The 24,069-nt window shown below is 47.7% G+C and overlaps 1 protein-coding gene across 1 annotated transcript; it reads left to right on the top strand.

Annotated features, from left to right (window-relative positions):
* The first annotated feature begins 372 nt into the window (after nucleotides 1-372).
* LOC138447949 (protein ripply1-like) lies at nucleotides 373-11,999 on the top strand. Its single transcript, XM_069604478.1, has 4 exons — nucleotides 373-552; nucleotides 7,782-7,889; nucleotides 8,637-8,686; nucleotides 11,572-11,999. The coding sequence occupies exons 1-4, from the start codon at nucleotides 373-375 to the stop codon at nucleotides 11,738-11,740; spliced, it is 507 nt and encodes a 168-aa protein (XP_069460579.1). The 3' UTR covers nucleotides 11,741-11,999.
* The last annotated feature ends 12,070 nt before the right edge of the window (nucleotides 12,000-24,069 follow it).

The following is a 24,069-nucleotide window of genomic DNA, read 5'->3' as shown; positions in this document are numbered from 1 at the left end:
ATCTCTGCTCTAACATATGGGGCAGAAGCGGGATTAAATCTTGGTAATCGGATCTGGGCAATCTTAGAAGGTCAGTTCTGGAAAGGAGTGTTGGGGTTACCATCCTATTTTTCCATTGCAGCAGTACGACATGAATTAGATCTGGACCCTCTAAATGGCTTGATTCAATGGAAATCAATTGCTCTTCTATGCAAAATGAACATAAGTACTGTTGCACCTGCCTACGAAATACTAAAAGAATCGGCTGAAAATCCATATACCGGAGTCCTAGGCATCTGCGCTATGAAAATATGTTAGATCTTAACAACCACTGACATTTTTTGGGCAACTGTAAGAGACATGCTGCAAATCGCTAAAAAAAAAGATCAGACGATGGCACTGGATAAAAATACTGAAATACGTGACTTCATGCCTTCTGCACTTAATCTAGGCTTAACATGTAACAAACTAGACAAACTACCTAAGTATCTAGAAAGATTTCCATCTAGGCCCCATCACAATAAATTCCTGAAATTGCGGCTTAACATCTATAAAACAAAGGAGATGATGTGGGTGAGACATTTCAAAGAAGTATCAGACAACAAATGCTGGGTCTGCAAGACCGAACCGGAATCCTTAAAGCATTTAATCACTGCATGCAGTCATGTGTGTATCCAGCGTTCATTCTTTCTTCAGCATCTTATATCAATTCATCAAAATACTTAAGATTAGTGGAATACATCTATAGCTGGAAACAATGTCAGACTGACATGTGCCTTGGTGGACTTTTTGGAAAATATCCTACAAGTGGATCCATCTCTATGAGATAGTCTTTTCTGCAAAGAATCATAGAAATCGAACAGAATTGAAATAAGATCACCTCTGGAAAAGATGTAGAAGATTTTGAGATTGATGTATCTTTGCAATTGAAATTGTGTAAACAATTAATTGTTACAATAAAAATAAAAATAAAATAAAAAATAAAAAGAGAGATGAAGTAAGATGAGGACACAGGGGGTGTTGGAATCAAGGTTGGAGAGCAGGTCTTCACAGATGTTCTGAAGAGCAGTTTACGTGCTTCTGGCAGCTCTGAAGCCAGACTGATGGTCATCGAGACAACCAACAGATTCAGTGTGAAGATTAAGCTGGGAGATGGCTGCTTTTCCATTAGTTTGCCCAGGAAAGGAGTGATGGAGATTGGGCAATAGTTAGCCGGGCAGGACGGGTCGGCAGAGGGTTTCTTAAGAAGAGGGTGCACAAGGGAGTGCACAAGGGGGGGAAGGGAAGACTCCAGTGGCGAAAGAGTGGTTGCAGAAGTCAGCCACAGCAGGAGCCAGGGTGTCAATGTGGTACTTGATGGTTTTGGAGGAACAGGAGTGAACCTGTTTTGACAAGACTTTCATAGATGGAACTTGTCTATATACCTCGTCTAGGGAGAACAGGGGAAAGGTAGAGAAGAAGGGAGGAGAGGTGGCCAAAGAAGCGCCAGAGGAAGAACAGGGAACAGAGGGAGGGGGGGAGGAGGAGAAAGAGAGAGGACAGGATGTCTGGAGTTTTAGAGATGAAATGAGAAGCCAGAGCTGTGCAGAGGGCCTCGGAGGGGTCAGGAGAGGTAGAGACTGCAGCAGGATTGCCAGTTCCTTGCAGATTTTAAAGAGCTCGGCTGAGTTGTTAGATGCCGCAGAGACGTGGGCTCTCTTCTTGGTGCCGACAGAGAGCCAGTGTTGCCTTTGGACCAGGCGGCAGGGCAGTTTGTCAGAGGATGTACCGGAAGCACGCCAATTCCTCTCAGCCACCCTGCACTTGCGTTTAAGGGTGACAAGGTCTGAGTCGTACCAGGAGTTGCACTTGGCTTTGGGCTTCAAGCGGATCCTCATGACAGGGGCAAGAACATCAAGAGGATCAGATATAGCAGAGTGGAGCATGGAAAGGACTGTGTCAGGGTGTGAGTCAGCCAAAGGGGGAGTGAGGGGGTGGGAAAGTGGCAGCGAAAGACTCAACTGACACACGCTTTATGGATTGGATAACCAAGAAGGTAGGTGGCAGTGCTGGAGTTGGCTTTGCCTGAGGAGTAGAGAGGGTAAGCTGGGAGGAAAGGGGATCACTCCAGGAGAGAGGAGTGGTGAGAGGGATAGAAAGGGGAAGGTCAGAAGAAATCAGAAGAACATCCAGAGTGTGCCCTGCAGAGTGAGTCAGACCAGAGGGGAGAATAGAGAGTGAGAGAGGTTGCGAAAGAGTCCAGAGGAAGGACAGGAAGCATCCAGGTGGATGTTAAAGTCTCCAAGAAGAAGGAGTTGAGTGGTCGAGACCAGGAGGGAAGTGGAGAGGTTCGCCCGTTCGCCCACTCAGAGAGGAAGGAGGAGATCTGACCAGGTGGCCGATAGATGGTAGCCACAGTAAGGGAATGGCCAGGAAAGAGAGGGCCTGTAGACCAGGCATTTAAAAGAGTAGGCCTGTGTAGGAATGACAGAGGCAGGGATCCTCTCAGGGAAGATCAGGGCTACAAACCCACTGGAATGATTGGATCGGGATGCGGAGAGGATCTTGTAGCCAGTGTCAAAGCTTGTGACAGACCTGGCTGTGAATCATGTCTTGGTGAGACCAAGAACATTGAGGTCAAGTTCTTCCAGGAGGCGGCAGATGTAAGAGGAGTGTTTGACAGCAAAGCGAGAGTTGAGAGTGGCAATCTGGAGAAGGTTGATGTCCTTGAAAGACTTCCGGGTAGGGGTACAATCAGAGGTACACCCTGCAGAGGTGTAGAAGATGCCCGAGGAGGGGCAGAAGAGGAAGGAGGAGAGGGAAAGGTAGCCAAGGAGGAGACAGTAGGGGGGAGGCAAAGAAGCTGTGGGGGGAAGAGAGGAGACAGCAGGAGAGGAAACGAAATTGATGAGGCGCGGGAAGCATCTATCAAAGAGGAGAAGGTTGGCCTGAGGGTCTTGGACCAAGACGGTACCATTCAGGTCTGTGTAGACCATTGCATTGTGTCCTAGGAGGTACACTTGGAAGTGTTGACACCCTCATAGGATGGCGAGAGCCTCTTGCTCGATGTGGGTGTAAGTATGTTCGGTCTTGGTCAGTGCTCTACTCGCAAACACAATGGGGTGCGTGATCCCACTCTGGTCCGTTTAGGTGAGTACGCACCCCTGGCGTCCACCACCAGTTCCGTTTTTCTGGTCGTGTTAAAGAAGGGCATTGCCATACTAGCCATGAGAGTCTTTTATCTGCTGGAAAGCGTGTGCATGTTCCTGTCCCCACGCCGACGGTGTGTCTTTCCTGGTCAGTTTTCAGAGAGGGGCTGCAATGGTTACCAGGTCGGGTATAAACCTGTTGTAGTAGGATGCCATGCCCATGAAACACTGTCATTCTATTGCTGTGGTTGGTGGCTGGGCGTTTTGCACATATGCTAATTTGGCAGGGGTGGGCAAGACTCCCTTTGTGGTGAAGACATATCCAAAGAACAAATGTTCTGGTTTGCCAAATTCAAATTTTTCCACATGTAAGGTCAGTCCTGATTCTTCTAATTGGGCTAGCACTGCAGCTAATCGAGTGTTGTGTTCCTCCTCTGACCGGCCATACACAAGGACGTTGTTGCTGATGTTCATGGCCCCGGGCAGATCTTGCAGTACCTGGCGAACCTCATTTTGAAAAACATTGGCTGCTGACGAGATACCAAAGTTTACTCTGCGGTACCTCCGGAGCCCCAGGTGTGAGAAAAATGTTATGTACCTGGACTCCTTGGCTTAGCGGATCTGGTGATAGCTGGAGTGAAGGACCCGTTTGCTAAATACTGTTGCTCTGGTCAGGTCGAGGATCAGCTCATCAATGGTGGGCGTGATATGCCGCTCACGCCCAATTGCCTGGTTGGTTTGGAAGCTTCATGTCAATGCAGATTCATACTGCGTTGGTTTGGCTTTCACTGATCCACTCCACCTGTTCACATGATGAAAGCTTGCATCACTGTTGCCCTGATTCACTGTTTGTTTTGGTGGAGTAGGGGTCCTGGACCGCTCCTACTCAAGCTGGCCTGTTCTTTGTTAATCCCCCATTCCCATAGGACTTTATGGGAGTGGGGTCACGGAAGCACCCGTGTCGGCTTTGCCTACCGTGAACACTGTGTCCGGCAGAGTCAGACCTGTCGGGCTCAGCGGCTCCAGCATGCAAACCTGTAGTTTGCCCGTCCGGAAACAAGGGTGCCGGTGAGCTTACCGGCATCATTGTTTCCGAACTGGCAAACTTGTAATGAAGCCTAGTGTCTGTTCTACTGCACTCTGTGCTTCGTCTGTTAATTATGAGAGAAACCTGCTTTTCCATCATGATTTACTCTGCGGCCACATGATAATTATTTCCATACAGTTTTAACTTTTTGCCTGCACCAGCTGGGTGTCACAAAGTTCAAACTCTCTTGTGAAGGAGAAAACGAATGCTTACGCTCTTGAAATCACATTTACTCTCAAAGTTTAAAAATAGGGAGTTAAATACTCCATCAAAATCTTATCTGGAGCACTGCTTGTAACCTTATAAGTCATACCATACAAGGATTATTGAACAATATTGACTTAGCGTTAAATGGGCAATTAAGAACGTATTCGAGGGTCTGGCCATCCAAAGAATGAATGTATTTCACTAAGCAGTTTAATACATCACTTATTTGGAGAGCATGCATGCATTGTTTTAGATTATTTGAACAGCTGTAACTTTCTATCGATGGGACAGTCGAATGTTTTAGAATTTTTGAACGCGTTTCCCTAACTTGAATGTGCTATAAAACAAATAGCGAATACTTCAGCTTTTTGGGGAAAGCTAACGATGACCCCTGAGAAGGGCAGCCAGGCCATGCAAACTCTGCTCTCCATAATTTTGCCCCCCAATAAAACAACGGCGGCGCGTGAAGGGGGCTGGCTCCGTGTGTCTGATGAGGTGTGATTGGCACCTTTACCAGCATGTGCGCCCGAGCCATTTGGGAGTCAGCACGCGCCAAGATTCCGTGTTTACACTAACACCTCTGAGGCAACGCCACCCAACCCAGCGCGCCCCCATCAGCCCTCCAACTCCCTGGGGTGTTTGTCTAGAGGGGACCAGTGTCAGGGGCCAGCTATAAAGGAGCGTTCAGGGCCGAGAGCGCCAGAGAGAGACAGCAGCAGCGCCAGCACAAGCCGTGGAGCTCAGGTCATAGCGCAACGCGGGACCCAGCAGCACGAGCACAACAACCACCACAACAGCGCAAGACACGCACACGCAGCTGCAGACAGTGGAACACAGCAGAAGGAGCCAGAGCCGCCGCCATAGCACAAACCACTGGAGCGCAACAACTGAGCCAGCAGTCAAGGCCTGACAAAAAAAGACAGCAACGCAAGGCCAAAAACCCAACAGCACTGGCACAACAGCAGCAGAGGCATTAGCACAAGGTACAGGATACGTGTCTCGGCTGCCGCAGCAGCGTAGGCCACCGCACTACATCTGCCGCAGCATCACAAAAAACAGCAGCACAAGAAACAGCAGGAGGGTCCCCAGAGCCACTGCAGCAGGTCGTGGTACTACTGCACAAGCCATAACAGCACAGCTGGGACAGCAGCACCAGTCACCAACGAAGTAGACACAGCAACCCAACTGAACGGCATCACAAGGCACAGCAACGGCATGGAGCGCCTAAAGGCCGCAACTCACGCCTTGCATCAGAGGGGAAGCGTCCGCTGTGCGCGCCTTGCAGGGCCCACAGCAGGAAGTGGCAGGCCAAGGTAAGTGTAACCTGGAGCATCCACGTGCACTACAGGGAATCTAGTGTCAAACAGAGCTCAAATCTAGGGTAAGGGTGGGTGGACGGAGACCTCCCACTATTTTACAGAGCCCGGACACTTTTTTCAGAGGGTACCTTGCTATGCTAATTTCTGGTGACACCACATGTATGTTAATGAGTCCCACCACTTTTTTAGGGCTTGACCCCAGGTGCAAATAGACCCCCATAGCAAGCTGCACCTACTGCCACTTAAACATGCAGCCCTGTATGTGCTACACCCATCACTACAAGCAGGATAGTGCCATATAACCCCCCCTTCCCCAGCAAGCTGCATCTGTGTGCCACATAGCCACCCACAGACATGCGGCAGTGGCCATGTGTGTGCTACACACATCACAGGCAAGTAGTGCCACATACGGTGGCCCTGTGTGTTAAGTTATGTTATCTTGCGTTCGTGTAGTGCCTCCTCCCATAGGCTATGTTGTGGAATCGCTTTGCCTGTCAGGAGAAGAGAGATGGTAGCCGTGCCCCACTCAGGCTGGCAAGCGGAGTTTGACTTCCGTTGATGGGTTGGCTTTGGATGGTGGGGTATAGCATTCGAGTGGAGGGGGGGGGGGCAGGGAAAAAGGGGTCTTATCGGGAGAAGTTAAAATGAAGGCTGGGTCATAGAAAGGGGCCTCCATGGGTGGACTGGCCTATAGGGCACTCTGGAGATTTCCTGCACCCTGGGCCTCTTTTGTGTGGTTACCTATTTTATTTCTACATTTTCTCATAGGAAAATGGTTGGGCTTGCTGAAAATATGTAATATGGGGCCACTTTGAACATTATTTCCAGGGCCCCTTTAGGTTCCCAGTCCACCACTGGGGGGCATCACAGCGCCTGGGAGCATAGAGAGGCAGTGCGGGGGAGGACAGGGCAATGGCGAGATGTGAAGTCGAGTAGAGACACGGAGAGAGAGGGATTGTTCCCGGGCAGCCATGCATGGCGGTGTCGGCTGAGCAGAGGCGGGGGAAGACCTGGGTAGTCCGCAAGGGGCGCATGTGTGGGGAGCTCCTCTGCCATTGGCGTGGCCTCGTAGTGCTTTGGCCAGGCTAGGCGGGCCTGCTTCCACTGTTCTGGGATTCCAGAGGTCTCTAGATATTACATATTTAATGGCATTGGGGAAAACGTGTCTGCATGGCATTAAGATAACCTTGCATGCTAAATATACCAGACTGTGCCCTACAATAGCAGTCCGCGTGTTCGTGCCGAGGTTGCAATGTGTGTGGGTGAAGTCTGGTGTGTTGACTGTGTCAAGGGCGAGTCCATGGTGCTTGTCTGAATACCTTAGCACTCACCGTAGGTAACCGAGTGATACTTCGGTTGGAAAGTCTGGGAGGCGTTTGAGAGCAGACGAAAGAGATGTGTATGTATAACGCTTGTGTATAGGCGCGTTATAAATGCCATATCATATCAATGACACTTCACTCTTTCAGTGGTGTCAGGTGGATGAAATGAGGAGCCTATTTGCTTGGAAACATTACCACAGGCTGCAATCTGAGTCGGCTACATTGTGTGCCAGCAGAATGTACAGTTGACAGGCAGCTTCTAAAAGTGACCGTTTTCACCTGAGGGGGGAGTAGGAGGGCCTTGCTACTAACCCTAAATTCGGGGTTGAATATTGGGGACATCTAGATTAGAGCAATCTTCCCTGCCATCAGTCAGGGCCCAGGCGTGCTGTTTCATAAGCCCCTCTTAAAGCTGCCCTACTTGCTACCCGCATTGCTCAGCATGCACCTGGCCACTTTTTCTTGGTCATTACGCAATTATGTGCAGCACTTTGGTTGTAGGGCTGCGCCCTTAATCTTCTAGCAGCAGCTGCAGATAACCCCGCCGCTTAGAGTTCAGCGTGGGCTGTGCCAGTACTGGCCAGATCTGAGCCAGTGCACGCCCTTATGCAGCTGCTGTAAGGTTCAGGACGCGCTAGTCACACTGTGCATCCCGTCTTTGCAGCCACAGGGAGCGCACAGGGCCGTGCTGGGCACCGTAGCGTGCCGAGTACATCTGCGTCGCTGTGTTTCTGCATAGAAGGTAATTTGCTTCTCTTATTCCAGCAGGTCGGAAGAGTTCTGGAGACCGTGGCTCGTTGGCAGGAGGGACTTGGAGCAAGGACAGGCCAGGATACGGCAACGACTGGTGAGTCCCCCACAATACCAGCGAGAGAGGCTGGTCTGCCACCAATGCGGGCCAAGCACCCGGCCGGGCCACTTGCGCTAGAAGAGTGGGGCGAGTCGCTTCCTCCGGGGATACAAACAGTGCCCTCTCTGGTCCTTCACGCTGCCTCACTCACATAGCGATAATAGGGTCCAGTAACGGGGTGGGGTGCCTGGGGGCGATGCTGGGCGGGCCCACAGTGTGACGGCCGCTGCACTGCATGTGTGCTGTGCTTCACAGGAAGCGAGGGGGACGATGCAGTCGATGAAAATGTGGAAACACCCACACATTCCCAACTTTGTGGGTTATCACTAAAATGTCACAATGGACTTGCTACGCTTCACACTAATGTACGCGTGAAGGCGAGCGTGCAACAGTGCACCAAAATGTCCCATTGCCACAGGGTGTGTGAAGAAAGGAGACCCACTCACTACACAATATTTGTATTGAGGTAGTAAAACAGATTGCAAGAAAATATTACTGAATATAATTCAGCTAATTTCTAAAACCTACATATTAGACAAAAAGGCATATGTCGATGCACCTACGTTTAACCTACGACATGCATAAATGAAACGAGCTTACGTCAGGCATTTTTGTGACTCCCCACACCACTTGTAAATGACGACCATGTCGTAGTGTCAATGCATATATGCGCGCGTGCATGCTTTTCTCGATATACCTGATTACAGCCACCTGCTAATTGCACCTTGTCTCTCCTTCCTGCAGCCCTATGGTGCCCCCGCCGGCAAACATGGATCTTACAAGCACCCCGTCAGGTGAGTGGAGAGGTCATCATTTATCACATCTCTCACTTTACACAAATGTCACTGCAGAAAAAAATGAGTGCCATGACTGTCTAATTATGTCTAATAAACTGGGGTAGGGAGACAGCTTTCCAGTGACGCCTTTTCAACAGGTGTTTGTTTTGAATAGATGTCCTGGGGTACAGCTTGCTAGGTCAGCCCTCCGAGCACCCGCGTACCTGGCATCCCTGCTCTACTCAATGTTTATCATCTCAGTTCCAATGTAAGGACTAAGGGCCTTTTTATGGGTTTGGTAGTATTAATATTGCTCCTTTTAAAGCCCTGCATGTATACAGGACATTTTAGAGTGCTGCAGGGGTGGGGAGGGCAGGCATTCGGGGGTAAGGGGGATTAGAACATGTTGCAATGGGAAGCCACTTCCATTCTGGTTAACATTAAGGATTTTCTACAATTACAGAACATTTTTCATTAGACCCGATATCATCCTCTATGTGCAGTATTGACTACATTATCCAGTTAGCCGGGGTACACCTTATAGGAAATCAGGGGTTTTAAGCGTCTTCTGCATCATAGCTGGTTGGGTTCGAGTTAAAGCTTCTGTTCTGGTCCTGCAACAGCAGGCTTCCTTTTGCCAAATGTCTTTCTTTGATGGGATGCTGGCGATAAGTTGCAAGCTGAGCTGGATTGGAGTGTTCCCCAAGGTGCATGTTTTGGGGGCTAGTTAGGGATGTAGCAGGGGCTTTGGATTCCAGACTGGCTTCCTGGAGATGCAGAGGCGCTTGAAGTCAATTCTGTGTTGAATGGGGAGCCAGTGCAGGACGTTCAACACTTCAGGGGCGTGGACATATTCTCGAAGGGCAAATACTAGTTGTTCCACCCTTTTCTTGTTGACTTTAGCTTAGAGATTTGTGTTGGGGATACGATACCTAATAGAAATAATTATCCCAGGCCTTGATTTTACCAAACTAGTCTCCACAACAGCCATCTATCATTCAACATGAGAGCCGGGAGGATCGTCCGAAGATGGTTGGGGTGAAATGGCAGCTCTTAGCCATGGGTGAGATGTGTTGTGAGAATAAGATGCCTTCATCAAAAGAGACCCCCAGGTTTTTCATTTTTTTGAAGGAGTCTGGGCCAGGGCTTAGTTCGATGGGCCATTTTTCATAATTGTGATCACTGGGGCCTGGCCACAAATGAGGAGTTATTTCACCCCAGATTTAGACGCAGCTATCTTTCGTTTATTCAGGTTTGGACCGCAGATAATCAGGCTTCTATGCTAATTCCTATTAGGGAGGCGTCATTACCGAGAAGTATTCTGAGCTTGGTCTCATTGACCTGAATGTTGAAATACACGCAAAAGTGGTCCAGGGCATGAGTCAGTAGGTGCATGTAGACATTAAAACACCAAGTAGATGGGGAAGACCCTGGAGGGACTCCACATGGAAGGTTGAAAGGAGTGTATAATAGGGTCACAAATTCACTGTGACTATTCGTTTTATCAGGGAAAAATGCAATCCAGTAGAGTGCAGTCACTTTAAAGCTCATGTACACGTTTTTTGATGCAAGCAAGGTGTTAACAGAAAAATCCACATGTCCAAATATCACCTGTGTTACGACTGCACCTAATTATGGTTTGGAAACCCAATTGTGTCTTTGCCCCAGCACTATGACAACTAATGTATGTGTGCCAAAAAATTAAGTTTGGAGAGCAAAATACTGTCATCAGCCCCACTCAGATCCGATTGTGATGGGCCTGCAGGCTGCCTAGTGCACACCAGGCCTTGCAGCCCACCCCACCCCAGCAAAAAATCAAGTGAACAGCAGAACATCAATGAACCAAGGTGTCTCAGCAACACCACCATTCTCGTGCGTAGGGGGCGGGGAGAAAGAGGGGGAGCACCTCACGCTCACACGCCCTTTACCCTGCACAAAACCCTTTGGTTTACTGCTTCCAGCGCTTAGCTGTGGCAAATTAAAGTGACGTTGTCACCCCGCTGGGCGCCAGGCAGATCCTCCCTTGCTTCTGGTGGCACCCACTTCTTGGCCCGCCACTACACCTCCCAAGGCTGCTGCTCTGGCTAGGTGCCAGGGCTGCTATTGGATTCTTTACTGTGGGGTCCCCAGCTGGTTGGTTTTGCTGATAACCCATGTTCTAGACCACCTTGGGAGCATCAGTCTCCCTTATTTCCAGCACCAGTAGCAGACGGTATAACCTACTGGGCGATGTCAGTCAAGTTCAGGCAATGATGGGTTAGCTGAATATAATCAAAAGTCTGAGATGTTATAATACTGCCTAGAGGCTCCCATCATCCTTACCCAGCATAGTCAATGGTGAGGGATTCTAGGAGTTGTAGGCTGATATATCAGGCGATCTGCAGGTGCCGGATCCCACTCATACAGGAAGTCAGCCCTAGCTTAGTACAACTGAATGCTGCTATTATTCCCAATAATTATGAAGTCCCTGTTACAGTCATTTTTTCAACATTTTCATGCCCGTTCTGACTCCATTGATAACGCTGGCTGATTTCTTGCCTTGTGGTTCAGATCGCGTTGTGCTACTGGCCGATCTTTACTTGAGATCACCACAGCAGCGGACCTATAGGAAAGAAGGATAGACAACGGACAGTCTTGTTTGCTTTGCTTTCAGATCTCCTCGGCTATTAGGTTTTTTTTTAATGCAAGTTTAGGGACTCTGCTCAGGGCTTCTTGGGGCCCCATTTCCTAATAGGCTCTCTTTTATACCAGCGCGCTACAGAAAGCTCAGAAGTTCTACACTTGAAATTGGTGAACATTTTTTGTATTGTGATCATACAATCATTGTGAAGAACAATGCATGTTAATGTTTCTGCCTTCTAAAAAAATAAGTTGAACTAAATTGAACCTGTCTTTTATTTCAGATTGTTTTGGCCCAACTCTAGGAGCTCTGATCACTTATATGTCGCTGGGGAGGCTCTTCTATCAAACTTCCCAGTTCAAGCCACCATCGCCTTCTACGAAGAGTCTGATTCCGAGAGCGACGCTGGGAGCAGTGACGAGAGCTGCGATTCTGGCATCGAATCAGAATAATTACAAACAAAACATATGCAGATTCAGTGCTGGACATTGTGTGTACACAAGGGAAGGACTTTGTTCACGCCGGGGTGCCAATCCAGAAGTGAATATATTATACAGAATGAATGTTCCTGTAGTATCCATTGAGCGCTTGAGCCAGGTCAGAGGGAGGCTGTGTGTGTGATTCTGATCAGGCCCTACTGAAGGATTAGAGAGTCCAGAGGGCATCTGGCAGTGCTGCAGAATTAACCGGCAACAATGTAGAACAGGGAATCTGCAACCAGTGGTTCTCCAGACTCCCAAGATCCTTTCCTATTTACTATGGTGGCTAGGGCTGATGGGAGTTGTAGTTTAAACATCTGGCGAGTCAAATGTTATGGATCATTGCTATGGAATGTGTATTCTTTGCAGATTTACTAGGGCAAGCCTGAAACTACTCTGTCTCGTTCCTTTGACTACTCCGATGAATCACAAATGGTCTCACAGTATTTGAATGTAGATTTTGGAACAAGGAGCGTCCAGGGCAACACTGGAAATTACGCACCTCAAAGAAAAATATAAAACAATGAAGCCCACTAAATGAATGTGAGAAAAGGACTTCCATTGGCAGCTGGCATGCCAGTGAGGGTTCTATTCACCCAGGCCACCAGGCACTGCAGTGTACAGCCTGATAAAAGACATCTGAAGGCAGAATGTGCCTCCATGTAAAATATTGTACAAATATATTATATTGTATCATAAGAGTTTATTTTATGTTATGTCAGATTAAGTATTTTATTGTATATGAGGTTTTCTTTATTTAATTATGACCTTCACATTTCTAAGTCACTGTAAATACCATTATTTGTGCTAAATAAATTATTTTCAGTTAATTGATGATTCTGTTTCTTTTTATTTTTGTGGTTCGATGTCTCTTTCGCTGCCAAGTCATTGATATTTTAAAATTTATGTGATCCAAAGGTCACTTGAGACCGCAGATGTTATGGGCACAGATATCCTAGTGGTATGGCTTGCTTGTGCCAACTGGGCTTTGTTTGCATGTTTTTGCACACTGTTCAGGAGCTCTTGTTCTTGGTTCCTGCACATGCTTCCAAGATTTAAAAAAAAAAACGAACTGAGAAAATGAAGTCAACAAAAATATAATAATGTGAGACAGTTTAAATATAAACTTTATACATATGTAAAATAATACAAGAAAGAAGAAAGACAAAAAAATGAAGAAGTAAAGAGTAAAAGGAGAAAAATAGAAAGTGAAATAGAATAAATTGAAATTGAAATAGGATCAGGCAAAATTTGGGAAGACAAAGACCTCAATTGAAACTGATTATTCTGGTCATGAAGTTTCCAAGGACAAAGAATCAGTAAATATAACAATATAATGCCACTGCAACAAGAAACCGTAAGCAGCAGATAATGTTAATGGTTCTAGACAGTGCATAATACAAGAGTATATTACATTTCATTTTTCTGGTCAAAGACTTCCCTTCACCCAACCAACAAAGTTAAAAAACCATTAGGTCAGTTTCACAAAATCGGACATCATGCACTGGTAGCCCTCCTAAATAATTAAGGTCTCTGCGATTCATTTAATAAGGGGCATACCCTACAGGCCCAATAGACTGACATAACATTGAGTTGTTGAATTGGCAATAATTTATAGTGCATATTCATAATTTAAAAAATATAATAGGTCTTTTTAATAGCCAATTAAAAAAATCTATCGACCAACAGATCCGTCTGTCACACCCATCAAACCTTCAGGTAGTTAAACCAGCTGCTAGATCTTAGCATGTGCTTTATGCATTAACCCTTCCTGGGGAGAACACGGGATCCCCTGCAGAGGGGCAAAGGGGCTCACGCTTACACTCACTTGTCTCTGTAGTGTCAAATTATCCCCGTTCTTCATTTACTTCCTTAAACGAATATAATTTAGTTCCTTAAACCCATGTTCCTGCATTGTGCCAATGAGGCCTTGATCTCACGTTTCTGCAGTGTCAGAGCACGCTTGTTCTCAGTCTCTACAACGTACAAAAGAGGCATTTTCTTCCACTGTACTAACGGCCCAAAGGAACATTGCAAAGCAAGTGTCCACACAGTGACAGAAGTGTCAAGTGTTTCTATGTCCACTGTGTCACTCTATCAAAGACTGTCCTCGTCTCTGAGCCTCATATCAGAATGTAATGTCCTTGCAAAGGTTTGAAAAGGAGAACAATTATCCCATGTTCACATCCCGTTCTTCGTGGCCTCTCAGTCAGGGCCCCAACTTTAGAATTAGCATAACAGGGTGGGTGGTTATCCAACTCCCGGATCAGGATTGGGACAGCACTGTGGAGAAAGACAACTTTTCTAGAGCTACCAGCACTGGATGCAGGGATATCATTTCACCAAAATGCCAGGGGTAGCGGAAGTGACATCACTCGACCCTTGACCTTTAAAGACATCACGGGAAGTGATGTCATTCCGCCCACCCCAAGTGAAATCACCGAAAGTTATGACACACAACCATCAGATGCGTCTAACACCCATATTTCCAGGTGCTCTTTTTCTGCCAGATAAAACAACTGAGGCACAGAGGGAGGTTTGATTTGTCCACGATCACACATTTTGGGAATCTCATTTTCCAGATTCGACGTTTGGGATATATGTAAAACATACATAATGTGCTAGTGTATGAGACATCTGTAGATCAATGGACACAAAAGTACTCGTTATCTGTGGCATTGATGTGTTAAACAAGCCAAAGACGCACTGACCTGGAGAGCTATTGAAGAGGGAAAATGGGACGATCCCTTCCCCCGATGCTCGTCCAGACCATGGCCTATGACGTCACGACCTAAACACCCACCGGGGGAGGAGTGCAACCCGCTCACTGCCTCCCCGGACGTCAAGATCCACCGTGGCCACGCCCTGCACACCCAGGCAAGCTGCGCATCATCCAAACCACGTGCTGGGACCTCGGATGGAACTGACACCAACCATATGGACCAACTCGATTAGGCATCACCCACAAATATCACCATAGAGATGACATGACGACATAGTCAGCGGACAAGAACACACGTGCCACCAAGCACCTGGATCAGACACACACCAACCCACACGAAGAACATACTCAATGCTATAACGTTGAGGACCACTCACACTCACATATGCTTGTAGACACTTCCTTGCTACTAAAACCATGAAGATGTAGCCCTGTATATCGACTAATCCATAAGAACCCATGTCACCCCTCGCTACTCCTGTGTAATGGACTCTATGCCGCCACCCATAGACTAGGCCAAGGTAGGCCGCAAACCAGAGTCCCCAGGCCGGAGCAGCTCAGACGGAGCTGCAAGATGCTGATCACGCAGAACAAATCCTGACGAGAGCCCCACAGCCAAGGCCACAAAGTTGCAATCTACACGTCGCGCTCCCCGTGCCAAGGTTACACCTGCCACTGCTAAACACTCCTCAGAGCCGAGATACAAATCAAATACCCGTAATTCTGCTCCAGCCACGGTCTTCCAACACGTGACCAGGCCGACCGAATACGATGCCAAGCCCAAGGACCAGAGAAGCTCTGGGGTCTCACGTCTAGGACCCAGACTGCAACAATGAAGTTACAAGTTGGACACCGACAGCGATGGGAAAGGGACATCCAACAGGCAGTAGTCAGACCTGTCCATTGTCCACCACTGACACATAGTCATACATTGTTGCCAGCACCAGGTACACTGCAAGCTGGGAACACCGATGGTCCCAGGCTTGGGGGCACGGGGACGAATCAATCAGAATACGAGGGGCTAACCACTGACGCCACTATAGTTTAGCCAATCACTAACTTTCCCCTTGTAACAATTCTTATGTAGCAAATCTTAGGGATGACCCAAGAGTACCACCTGACCCCTTCTCTACCAATAACCTTTCCTTCTATACAGGCCTATACTGACCCTACCACTCGGGGAGCCAACCCTAGATAGCGTTAGGTTTAGGGGCTAGTTTTCCCAGGTGACGCACGTAGTCGTGTCAGCCGGCTAGAAAAAGGGCCTGCGAGCCCATCACAGATGAGACGTTCCTTGGGTACCTGTGCTCCGTGAACCTGTCCCTGTCTGTTTTGTGCAATAAACAGCAGTATCTCTTTTGCTCTTGTGTGTGCCTCATACTCCTTTAGGACGTGGGAGGAGTTGGGGCCTCCCCAATCCCGGAGGTCCACGAACGACCCTGCCGACCCCCTTCGAAATTACCCCGACAAGTAGAAGGCACTGCTGAGATGGTGAGATAGACCACAGCGAGGCCGCTTGCGTCACGGTGGCCCGGCAACGCGGCCCCCCTCTGCCGTTACCCCCGTTGGAGGACTGCGGGACCATCGCAGAACTGCGAGATGACCGGACAGAGCAATCCCGAGATTGGCCATCGGAAGCCGACTTCAGAAGTATCCCGCCCACGGTTGGCGAGTGTCCAGGCGTGGTCCAGATGAGGGGAGGCGGCAAGCTGATTGGGAGGGGTGCCCGCAGTCGAGCGGCACCGGCAGGCAAGAGCCCGATGTGAGTATGGCTGGAGGAATTGTGAACAGGGTGGCGGTTGGTTTTTGCAGTCTGTTCAGAAAAGATTTTGGTCATTGAGCAGCGATCGATGTGTAAGGTGTAGTGGGGATCGGAACGAAGGCCGTCCCCTCTAGTGTTACAGAGCAAGCTGGGTGGCGCTTCGAGCCCCCACGTGTGACTGGCGGATTGCGCTGATTGGTCTAGATCGCGGACACCTGTATAAGGGGCTGTGGTGTTCCTGTGAGTTGGCATTGTAGATCAATGAATAGATGAGGATTCCTATTAGCTCGGTGAATAGATGACGTATTCCCACAAGAGGTAGCTAGGTTGTTTCTCAGTGCGAAAGATAGTTGGCTGGTTAAGCTCCCCGGGAGAGGGGGCGTATCACACGCGAGGCGACGCAGCGGGAGCAGCTCAATTATAATAACGGAGTGATTAATGAATACTCCACTCCAGGCGTTGTGGGAAGACAGCTGTGGGGATTGTGGGGAATAACATTGTCAAAATTGGCACACATTCTTCCTTGTAACTGTATGTACCGGAAATACATTGTAGTAGATGGTGACGTCACCCATAGGACTTGCATGCGATACCGCGGTCTTCTTCAGCATAATCAGAGCAGAGGCACGCGATAAAGGAGGGATGAAGGGGGACAGGCGGCCACGCATGGAGAATGCCAGCACGTCCTCGCACTGCAAAGCTTTTTGACCAGTGGGAAGGGGAAGAGAAGGGCATACACTGGGGTTAGAAGTATGTTGCAGGTGCGCCGAGAAGCGGCAGCGCTGGAAAGGCTCAAAAGCACGCTGCGCTGGGCACGAGGACGCAGGGGGCCTCGCGCGCCATGGGTCGAAGGGGGCCCTAGCTCCGAAAGGAGGGGTGTAAAGGGAGGTGATAGCATTGTAAAGAACACGACACCGGTGGTAACCAGCACGAAAGTATTGTGATACCAGCATTGCTTTTCCTTTCAGCGGAAAGTCGTCAGTCCTCAAATTACGGGGCCAGGTAACGACGGTTATCAAAATCTGCACATTTCAAAATGTCTGTGTATTATGGGATAGGGGCAGGATATAGGGCCAGCACATTAACACCACTCCAGCATATCTGCGCAACACTAACACCGCACAGAGATAAAATAGTAAAGTACAGCATTGAATGGACTCAAGGGACAGATGAAAGAATTAGGATACCTAGGATACCATGGCCGCCCAACGGCAGCTTTGATATGATCACTCAACACTCACTGTTAGCATACTTACATAACACTTATAAGGGGAAGAAGTTAGCAAGCCACCTAGAAGTTTTCGATCTCTGGAGAATGTTTCAGGGGTATTCACCAGGGATGATGAGCATGCAGGAGGTAAAGAAGGAGGAGGAAAGCAAGGGGACGAGTGTAGCGCACCCCAAGCTCGCCCTAGCGCTGAGGAGAGCAAGGAAGAGACAGAAGGATCATACCCCATTGCAGACGTAAAAAAGAAGAGTGAGGGAGAGACAACACCAATTAAGGAGATAAAGAAGGAGTCAGAAGGGCTCTATCCAATAAGGGAATTGAGAGAAGCAACATGACCACAGTTAACAGCTGCTGAAGGGTACTCAAACCCTGCATACAGCCCACCACCATACGCACCAGCAAACAACTACCAAAAGGGGCTGGGTGCGAGGAGTGAAGTAGACACAAAACTGGTACAGGTAAGCTCCGGGAGCATAAAAAAGACGCAAACAGATTTGGCAAGTATAGGGCCAGACGAATGGATAGCAGCGGAGGTGTTACTGAAGCTTCGGGGGACGCTAACAGGAGAAGAGGAAGAAGTGGTAAAAAGGGTAGGTAAGGAGGAGGTAGGACACACGCAGAGAGGGTGTGAGGTAAGTACAAGGGAAGAGGGAAGCATGACAAGGGAAGAAGAGGCAGTGTTGGAGGCGAAATTAGCAGAGCTGAGGGAGGAGCGGAGCGTGTTGATTAGACAGCTCGAGCAGGAGGAGTGGGAGAGAAAGGTGAAGAGGAAAGAAGGTAAGGAGGTGTGAGTGGGGTTAAACCAGCAAGAGGAAGAGAGAAGGAACCGGGAAGAGGACCGCATAAGGGAGATTGCAGAAAGAGTAGCACGTATGGAGCAGCGGGAGATCAGGAGGAAAGAAGAGGAACGGGAGGAGAACGACAGAGAGATGACACTATGGAAGAGGAAGATTATATCAGAGAGCACACAGAAGTACGAAGAAGGGAGAATAATAGAGAATATATTGGCAAAAGAGGGCGGGATATGGAACGACAAGGATAGAGACGAAGAAGTTACTTACCAACTGTAACATTTTTTCGACTGGATGTTCCTCCCACATATTCCTCATCTTGTGATAATTCGTTTCGCCAGCTTCGCTGCTTCGGAAAACATTTTTCGGCAGAGGGCGCTGTGCTCGAGGTTGCGGCGTCGAATGTCCCTCGACGGGCTCCGTACCGTGTCGACGTCACTGATGGTATAAATAGCTCAAGCCGCGCCAGTTTGCTTCAGTTCTGTTTTTTTGAGGAAATACTCGTAGAACATCCAGGCGTATGCTGTGAGTGATTGGCCCATCATGAGAGGAAATTGTAAGAAAACATAAACTGTACTGCGGGGTAGGCTGGGAGGGTCGATGAGGAATACGTGGGAGGAATATCCAGTCGAAAGAACATTACAGTTGGTAAGTAACTTGTTCTTCGAATGGATTGTGTCCTCCCACGTATTTCTCATCTTGTGATAGACTCCCATAACAGTGATCAATTTGGAGGTGGGAGTGCTAGTTCTTGTTTTCATGTACAGAGTGAAGTACCGCTCTGGCAAATAGCCCCTTATTTGAGGATGAGGCATCTAAGCAGTTATGCTTGATAAAAGTATGTATTGATGCCCATGTTGCAGCCGAGCAAATATCTTTTGCAGGGACTCCCCTCTTCAAAGCCACAGAAGTAGCCATTCCCCTTGTGGAGTGAGCACGTAGCCCATCCGGTGGGTCTTTTCCTGCTAATCTGTAGCATTTCAATATAGCTAGAATAATCCAGCGGGATATGGTTTGTTTTGTCACCGCTAACCCCAATTTAGGACCTGTGTAGCCCACAAAAAGTTGGCCGTCTTGACGTAATTATGTCATTCTTGCAATGTAAAAGCTGAGGGCCCTCTTGGGGTCCAGCCTATGTAATCTCTCCTCTACCTTTCCCAAACAATTTTCTGCGACAAATGGAAGTCGGAAACTACTTTCGGTAAGAAAGATGGTTTAACTTTCAGAACTACTTTGTCTTTGTAAAATGTGGTGTATGGAGGTTTACATGAGAGAGCCTGTAGTTCACTAACCCTGCGGGCTGATGTTAATGCCACAAGAAGGACAGTCTTTAATGTTAAAAGCCTCAATGGACATGAGTGCAGATGCTCAAATGGTATACATGTTAGGAATTTAAGAACTAAATTCAAATCCCAAGTTGGAACATGAAATGGTATTGGTGGGTTTACATTTGTGAATCCTTTCAGGAACTGTATTATTAATGGTATTTTAAAGTAAGAAACCTCTTCCGAGGAACGCTTAAAAATGGACAGCGCAGCAAGATATTCTTTGATTGTTCCGATCTGGAGCCCCAGATTGGCTAGATATAATAGAAAAGAAAGCACTATTGGTGTGCTACATTGAAAAGGGTCCAGATCCCTATCTTTGCACCAGTTACTGAACTTATTCCAACAACACCGGTACAAGGATTTTGTTGCTGGCCTTCTGGCCGAAAGCAAAATCTCCATTACGTCATCCAGAAGATCCCAATCCTTGTATCTCAACCTCTTAGAAATCATGCATGAAGGTTGAGTGTGTTGACCTCTGGATGGAGGACCCGACCTTCCTCTTGCGAGAGAAGATCCTCTCTTTGTGGAAGACATACTGGAGGGCAGATGGACATGTCCAGAAGGTCCGGGTACCACGTCCTCCTGGCCCAGTCCGGGGCAATTAGGATCATGTTTCTCCTGAACTTTCTCAACCTCCTGATTACTTGAGGAATCACGGGGACTGGAGGAAATGCGTACAGCAGGGGGAAATCCCAATCCACTACGAACGCGTCTCCTAGAGCTCCTCTCTGGGGAAATTCCCTTGAGCAATACTGATCGCACTTCCGGTTTACCGTGGTTGCGAACAGATCCACTTGAGGGGTTCCCCAAAGGGTGAAGATCTCCAAAAGGACTTCCTGAGCTAACTCCCACTCGTGGGAGACTGTGCTCTGTCTCCTCAGAGCGTCAGCCGCCGTGTTCTGTTCTCCGGTTAGGTGAACGGCAGATAAAGAGATTTCTTCTTGTATTGCCCAGAACCAGAGCTGCATTGACTCTCTGCACAGAGGTAGAGATCCTACGCCTCCTCTTTTGTTGAGGTAGTACATGGTCACTGTGTTGTCTGTCATTATCAGGACATTTTTTCTCTGTACAGAGGGCAGGAAGGCTTTCATCGCCAGTCTGAATGCCCTCAGCTCCAATAAATTGATGTGTAGTTTGGACTTCGATGGAGACCAACGTCTGCTGACTGTCAGATCATTGGTGTGAGCTCCTCACCCTGTGAGTGAGGCCTCCGTCACTACTGTTATCTCCGGCCATGGTTGCCAAAAAGATTCTCCCTTGAGGATATTGTCGTTGCAAGCCCACCATGACAGATCCTGAGCAACTGCGCTCGGAACTTGCAGAAGATCTGACATATTCCCCAAGAATTGGGACCACTGAGTTCTGAGGGCCCATTGGAGGGATCTCATTCTCAGTCTGGCCTCTGGCACCAGAAAAATGCAGGATGCCATGAGGCTGAGCAACCTCAGGAAATCGAAGGCCGGCAGATGCTGGGCTTTCTGGAATTTTGTTATCATCTGCTGGATGTGGAGAGCTCTCACGTCGGGCGGCGAGGCTTTGCCCGAGGAAGTGTCCAAGACTGCTCCGATAAACTGGAGTTGTTGGGATGGTATCATGTGAGACTTCTTGAAATTGAGGAAGAAGCCCAGGTTGTGGAGGAAGTGGCAGGTGATTGACAGATGTTCCTGAGCTTGTTCTGGAGAACGTGCTCTGATTAGCCAGTCGTCCAGGTAGGGGTAGACGTGAATCCCCCCCTCTCCTGAGACTCGCTGCCACTATCGCCATCAGCTTGGTGAAAACCCTCGGAGCGGAGGTCAGCCCAAATGGCAGAACTCAAAACTGATAGTGAGAGCTGCCAACTGCGAACCTCAGGTATTTTCTGTGTTTGGGATGGATTGGCACATGAAAATAAGCATCCTTAAGGTCCAATGATACAAACCAGTCTTGAAGCTGGAGAGCCTGAAGGATCTGAGAAAGGGTTACCATCTTGAGCTTGTCCTTCCTGAGGAACTTGTTCAATTTTCTTAAGTCCAAGATGGGTCTCAATCCTCCGTCCTTCTTTGGGATGAGAAAATAAGGGGAGTACCAACCTTTGTTCCTCTCTGCTACAGGTACATGTTCTATTGCACCTTTCTCTAGCAGGGTTAACATTTTCTGCAAAAGGAGCGGGTCTGGAGTTTTGGTAGAGCTGGCTCCCGGTGGATGATCGTGAGGTCTTTTTAAGAAGGGAAGACAGTAACCTTGAGCTACTTTTTCCAGTGCCCAAGCATCTGAAGTAATGCCCCGCCATTCTTTCAGATGCTGAGAGATTGTGCCTCCCACTGGTGTTTTGTATGATAAGACCTCAGAGAGATTTGGAGGCGGCTGCAGGAGTGGCTCAGGGCATAGATGCCGTTCCTGAAGATGGCTTTGTAGTCTTTGCTCGTCCATCACGAGTGACATTCCTCTTGCCCCTTTGAAAAGCCTTTCCTCTTCCTCTACCAACAAAGGAGTAGTATCGAAAAGGATGACCCCTCCAGGAAAATGAGCCTGAATAGGGTTTTTGAGGTTGTCGCATGGAGGCACTAAGAGATTTGGCTGCCGCTTTCGAGGTCTGTAGTTCTTCTAGGCTCTCATCAGCCTTACTACCAAACAGCCTTGAGCCATCAAAGGGCATGTTGAGAAGTCTGGTCTGTACATCTGGTGGAAACCCCGACTTTCTCAACCACGCAAATCTGCGTAGCACTGTGCTTGATGCCATGGACCTACTAATACTATCAGCAGTATCCAGTCCAGACTGGAGACATTCCCCCATTGCCTCCTTCCCTTCATTGACTATATTCTGGAAGCCTTCCCTTTCTTCGTCTTCCGGAATATGTTCAGCCACCGCTGAAATGCATTCCCACAGGATATGTGTGAACCTGGCCAGGGTACAGGTGACATTGGTCGATTTCAAGGCCATGCTACCCGAAGTAAACACTTTACGAGCCCAGGCATCAACCTTTTTGTCCTCCCTGTCCGGAGGTATGGTTGGGTATGCTGTCTGCCTGGAAGTAGTAGCGGCCTGAATAACCAGATTTTGTGGTGTAGGGTGTTTACTCAGGTATTCTGGATCAGAAGTAGAAGTTCTGTACTTCCATCACGATCTATTACTCACAAATGATCCACCTATTGAACGAAATTGCGCTGGAACCAGTAGATTTGGAATTTAGACCTAATCATGTGAAATTCCGCATTATTGAGCATGACTGGGCCAAAACGTTAAATCGGATAGCTGAACTAAAAGGATACAAGGAAGTAGCCCTCCTCTGCTCCCCTAGACGTCCGCACAAACCATATATAATTCAATTTCCCTGTAATAAAGCCAGAGAAACTTATTCTCGATTTAAAATGAACCAATCCCTAACCCTGGAAAGAATTGGCAGCTGGAGCCCCCACCTTCAAGCAGATAGGGTTTTGGGATGTAGGTTCTGCAATGATGGCTCCATTCAAGAAACATTGAAACATCTAGTTATATTCTGTCCCCATTTTGAGACAACACGTCAATTAACAATTGCAAAACATGGTGTACTCTCAGAGGCTACCAGGGAATGGGTTTGGTTAGCCTGTATGTGGGGGACTAGAACGAGTTTTATATTGTCTTTGTGTGGACTCCTAACAATCTTAAACCATCAGCTTGAGAATATGTATGAAAAGATTCAAGGGATAGAGTAGCAGACGTTGTATACAACATTATATTTATATTGTTCTATTTCAGCAAATGTCTTTTATTTAATTGATATACCTGTTAGGCGGCGAGTGCTGTAAATGTTGTTCTCCTTGTTTTCCTCTCAACATGGTATTACATAGAGGGAGGGCTACGTCTATGTTATCTGAAGGCCTTTCAATCTACAAGATGTTTTAAGTTTAAAAGTGAAGTTACCAGCAATAGTGCATTATATCACCCGTATATTTTTCCATATATATATCAATATATGAAGATGGTAAAACACTGGTTATACGGTGAACAGATAATGAATGTAGCTTTAAGTCTTTATTATATATTCTACATCAAGTACATATTTTAGTTAAGGGGAAAAAATAGCAGGAAGAAAAATTAATTCGCAAAATAATTGTTTTAAAAAAAAATATATATCTAATGTATACCGTGAAGAATTTATTTAAGTTGAAAAGTTGTAAAAGTTTGTTGATTGAACTAATAAACAATGGTTTGAATAAAAATAATTTAAAAAAAGAAGTTCTGTACTTCTTTGGGAGATTGCCGTCTACTGCAGCAATGCTATCAGGTTTTTCCCAGTTCTTTTCAACTGTCCTTTGGGGCGCCCTATGGAAAGGGAGAACTGGATATTTCCGGGGTCCCCGGACTATAATGTCCGTCATATTGTCTTGTTCAAATGTAGGGGAGGCTCTTCCCCAACCCATATATTCAATCACCCTACTCATCAAATTCCTATACCCTGAGTCTGCATGTTCTGCAGGATCAGGTGCAGCAAACTCCAATTCGGGTGATGTG

Source organism: Ambystoma mexicanum, chromosome 3q, assembly GCF_040938575.1.
Source record: "Ambystoma mexicanum isolate Mex_15411 chromosome 3q, UKY_AmexF1_1, whole genome shotgun sequence".
Lineage (NCBI taxonomy): Eukaryota > Metazoa > Chordata > Amphibia > Caudata > Ambystomatidae > Ambystoma > Ambystoma mexicanum.
The sequence above is the reverse complement of the archived record's forward strand: the minus strand, read 5'-3'. Positions and strand labels throughout refer to the sequence as shown.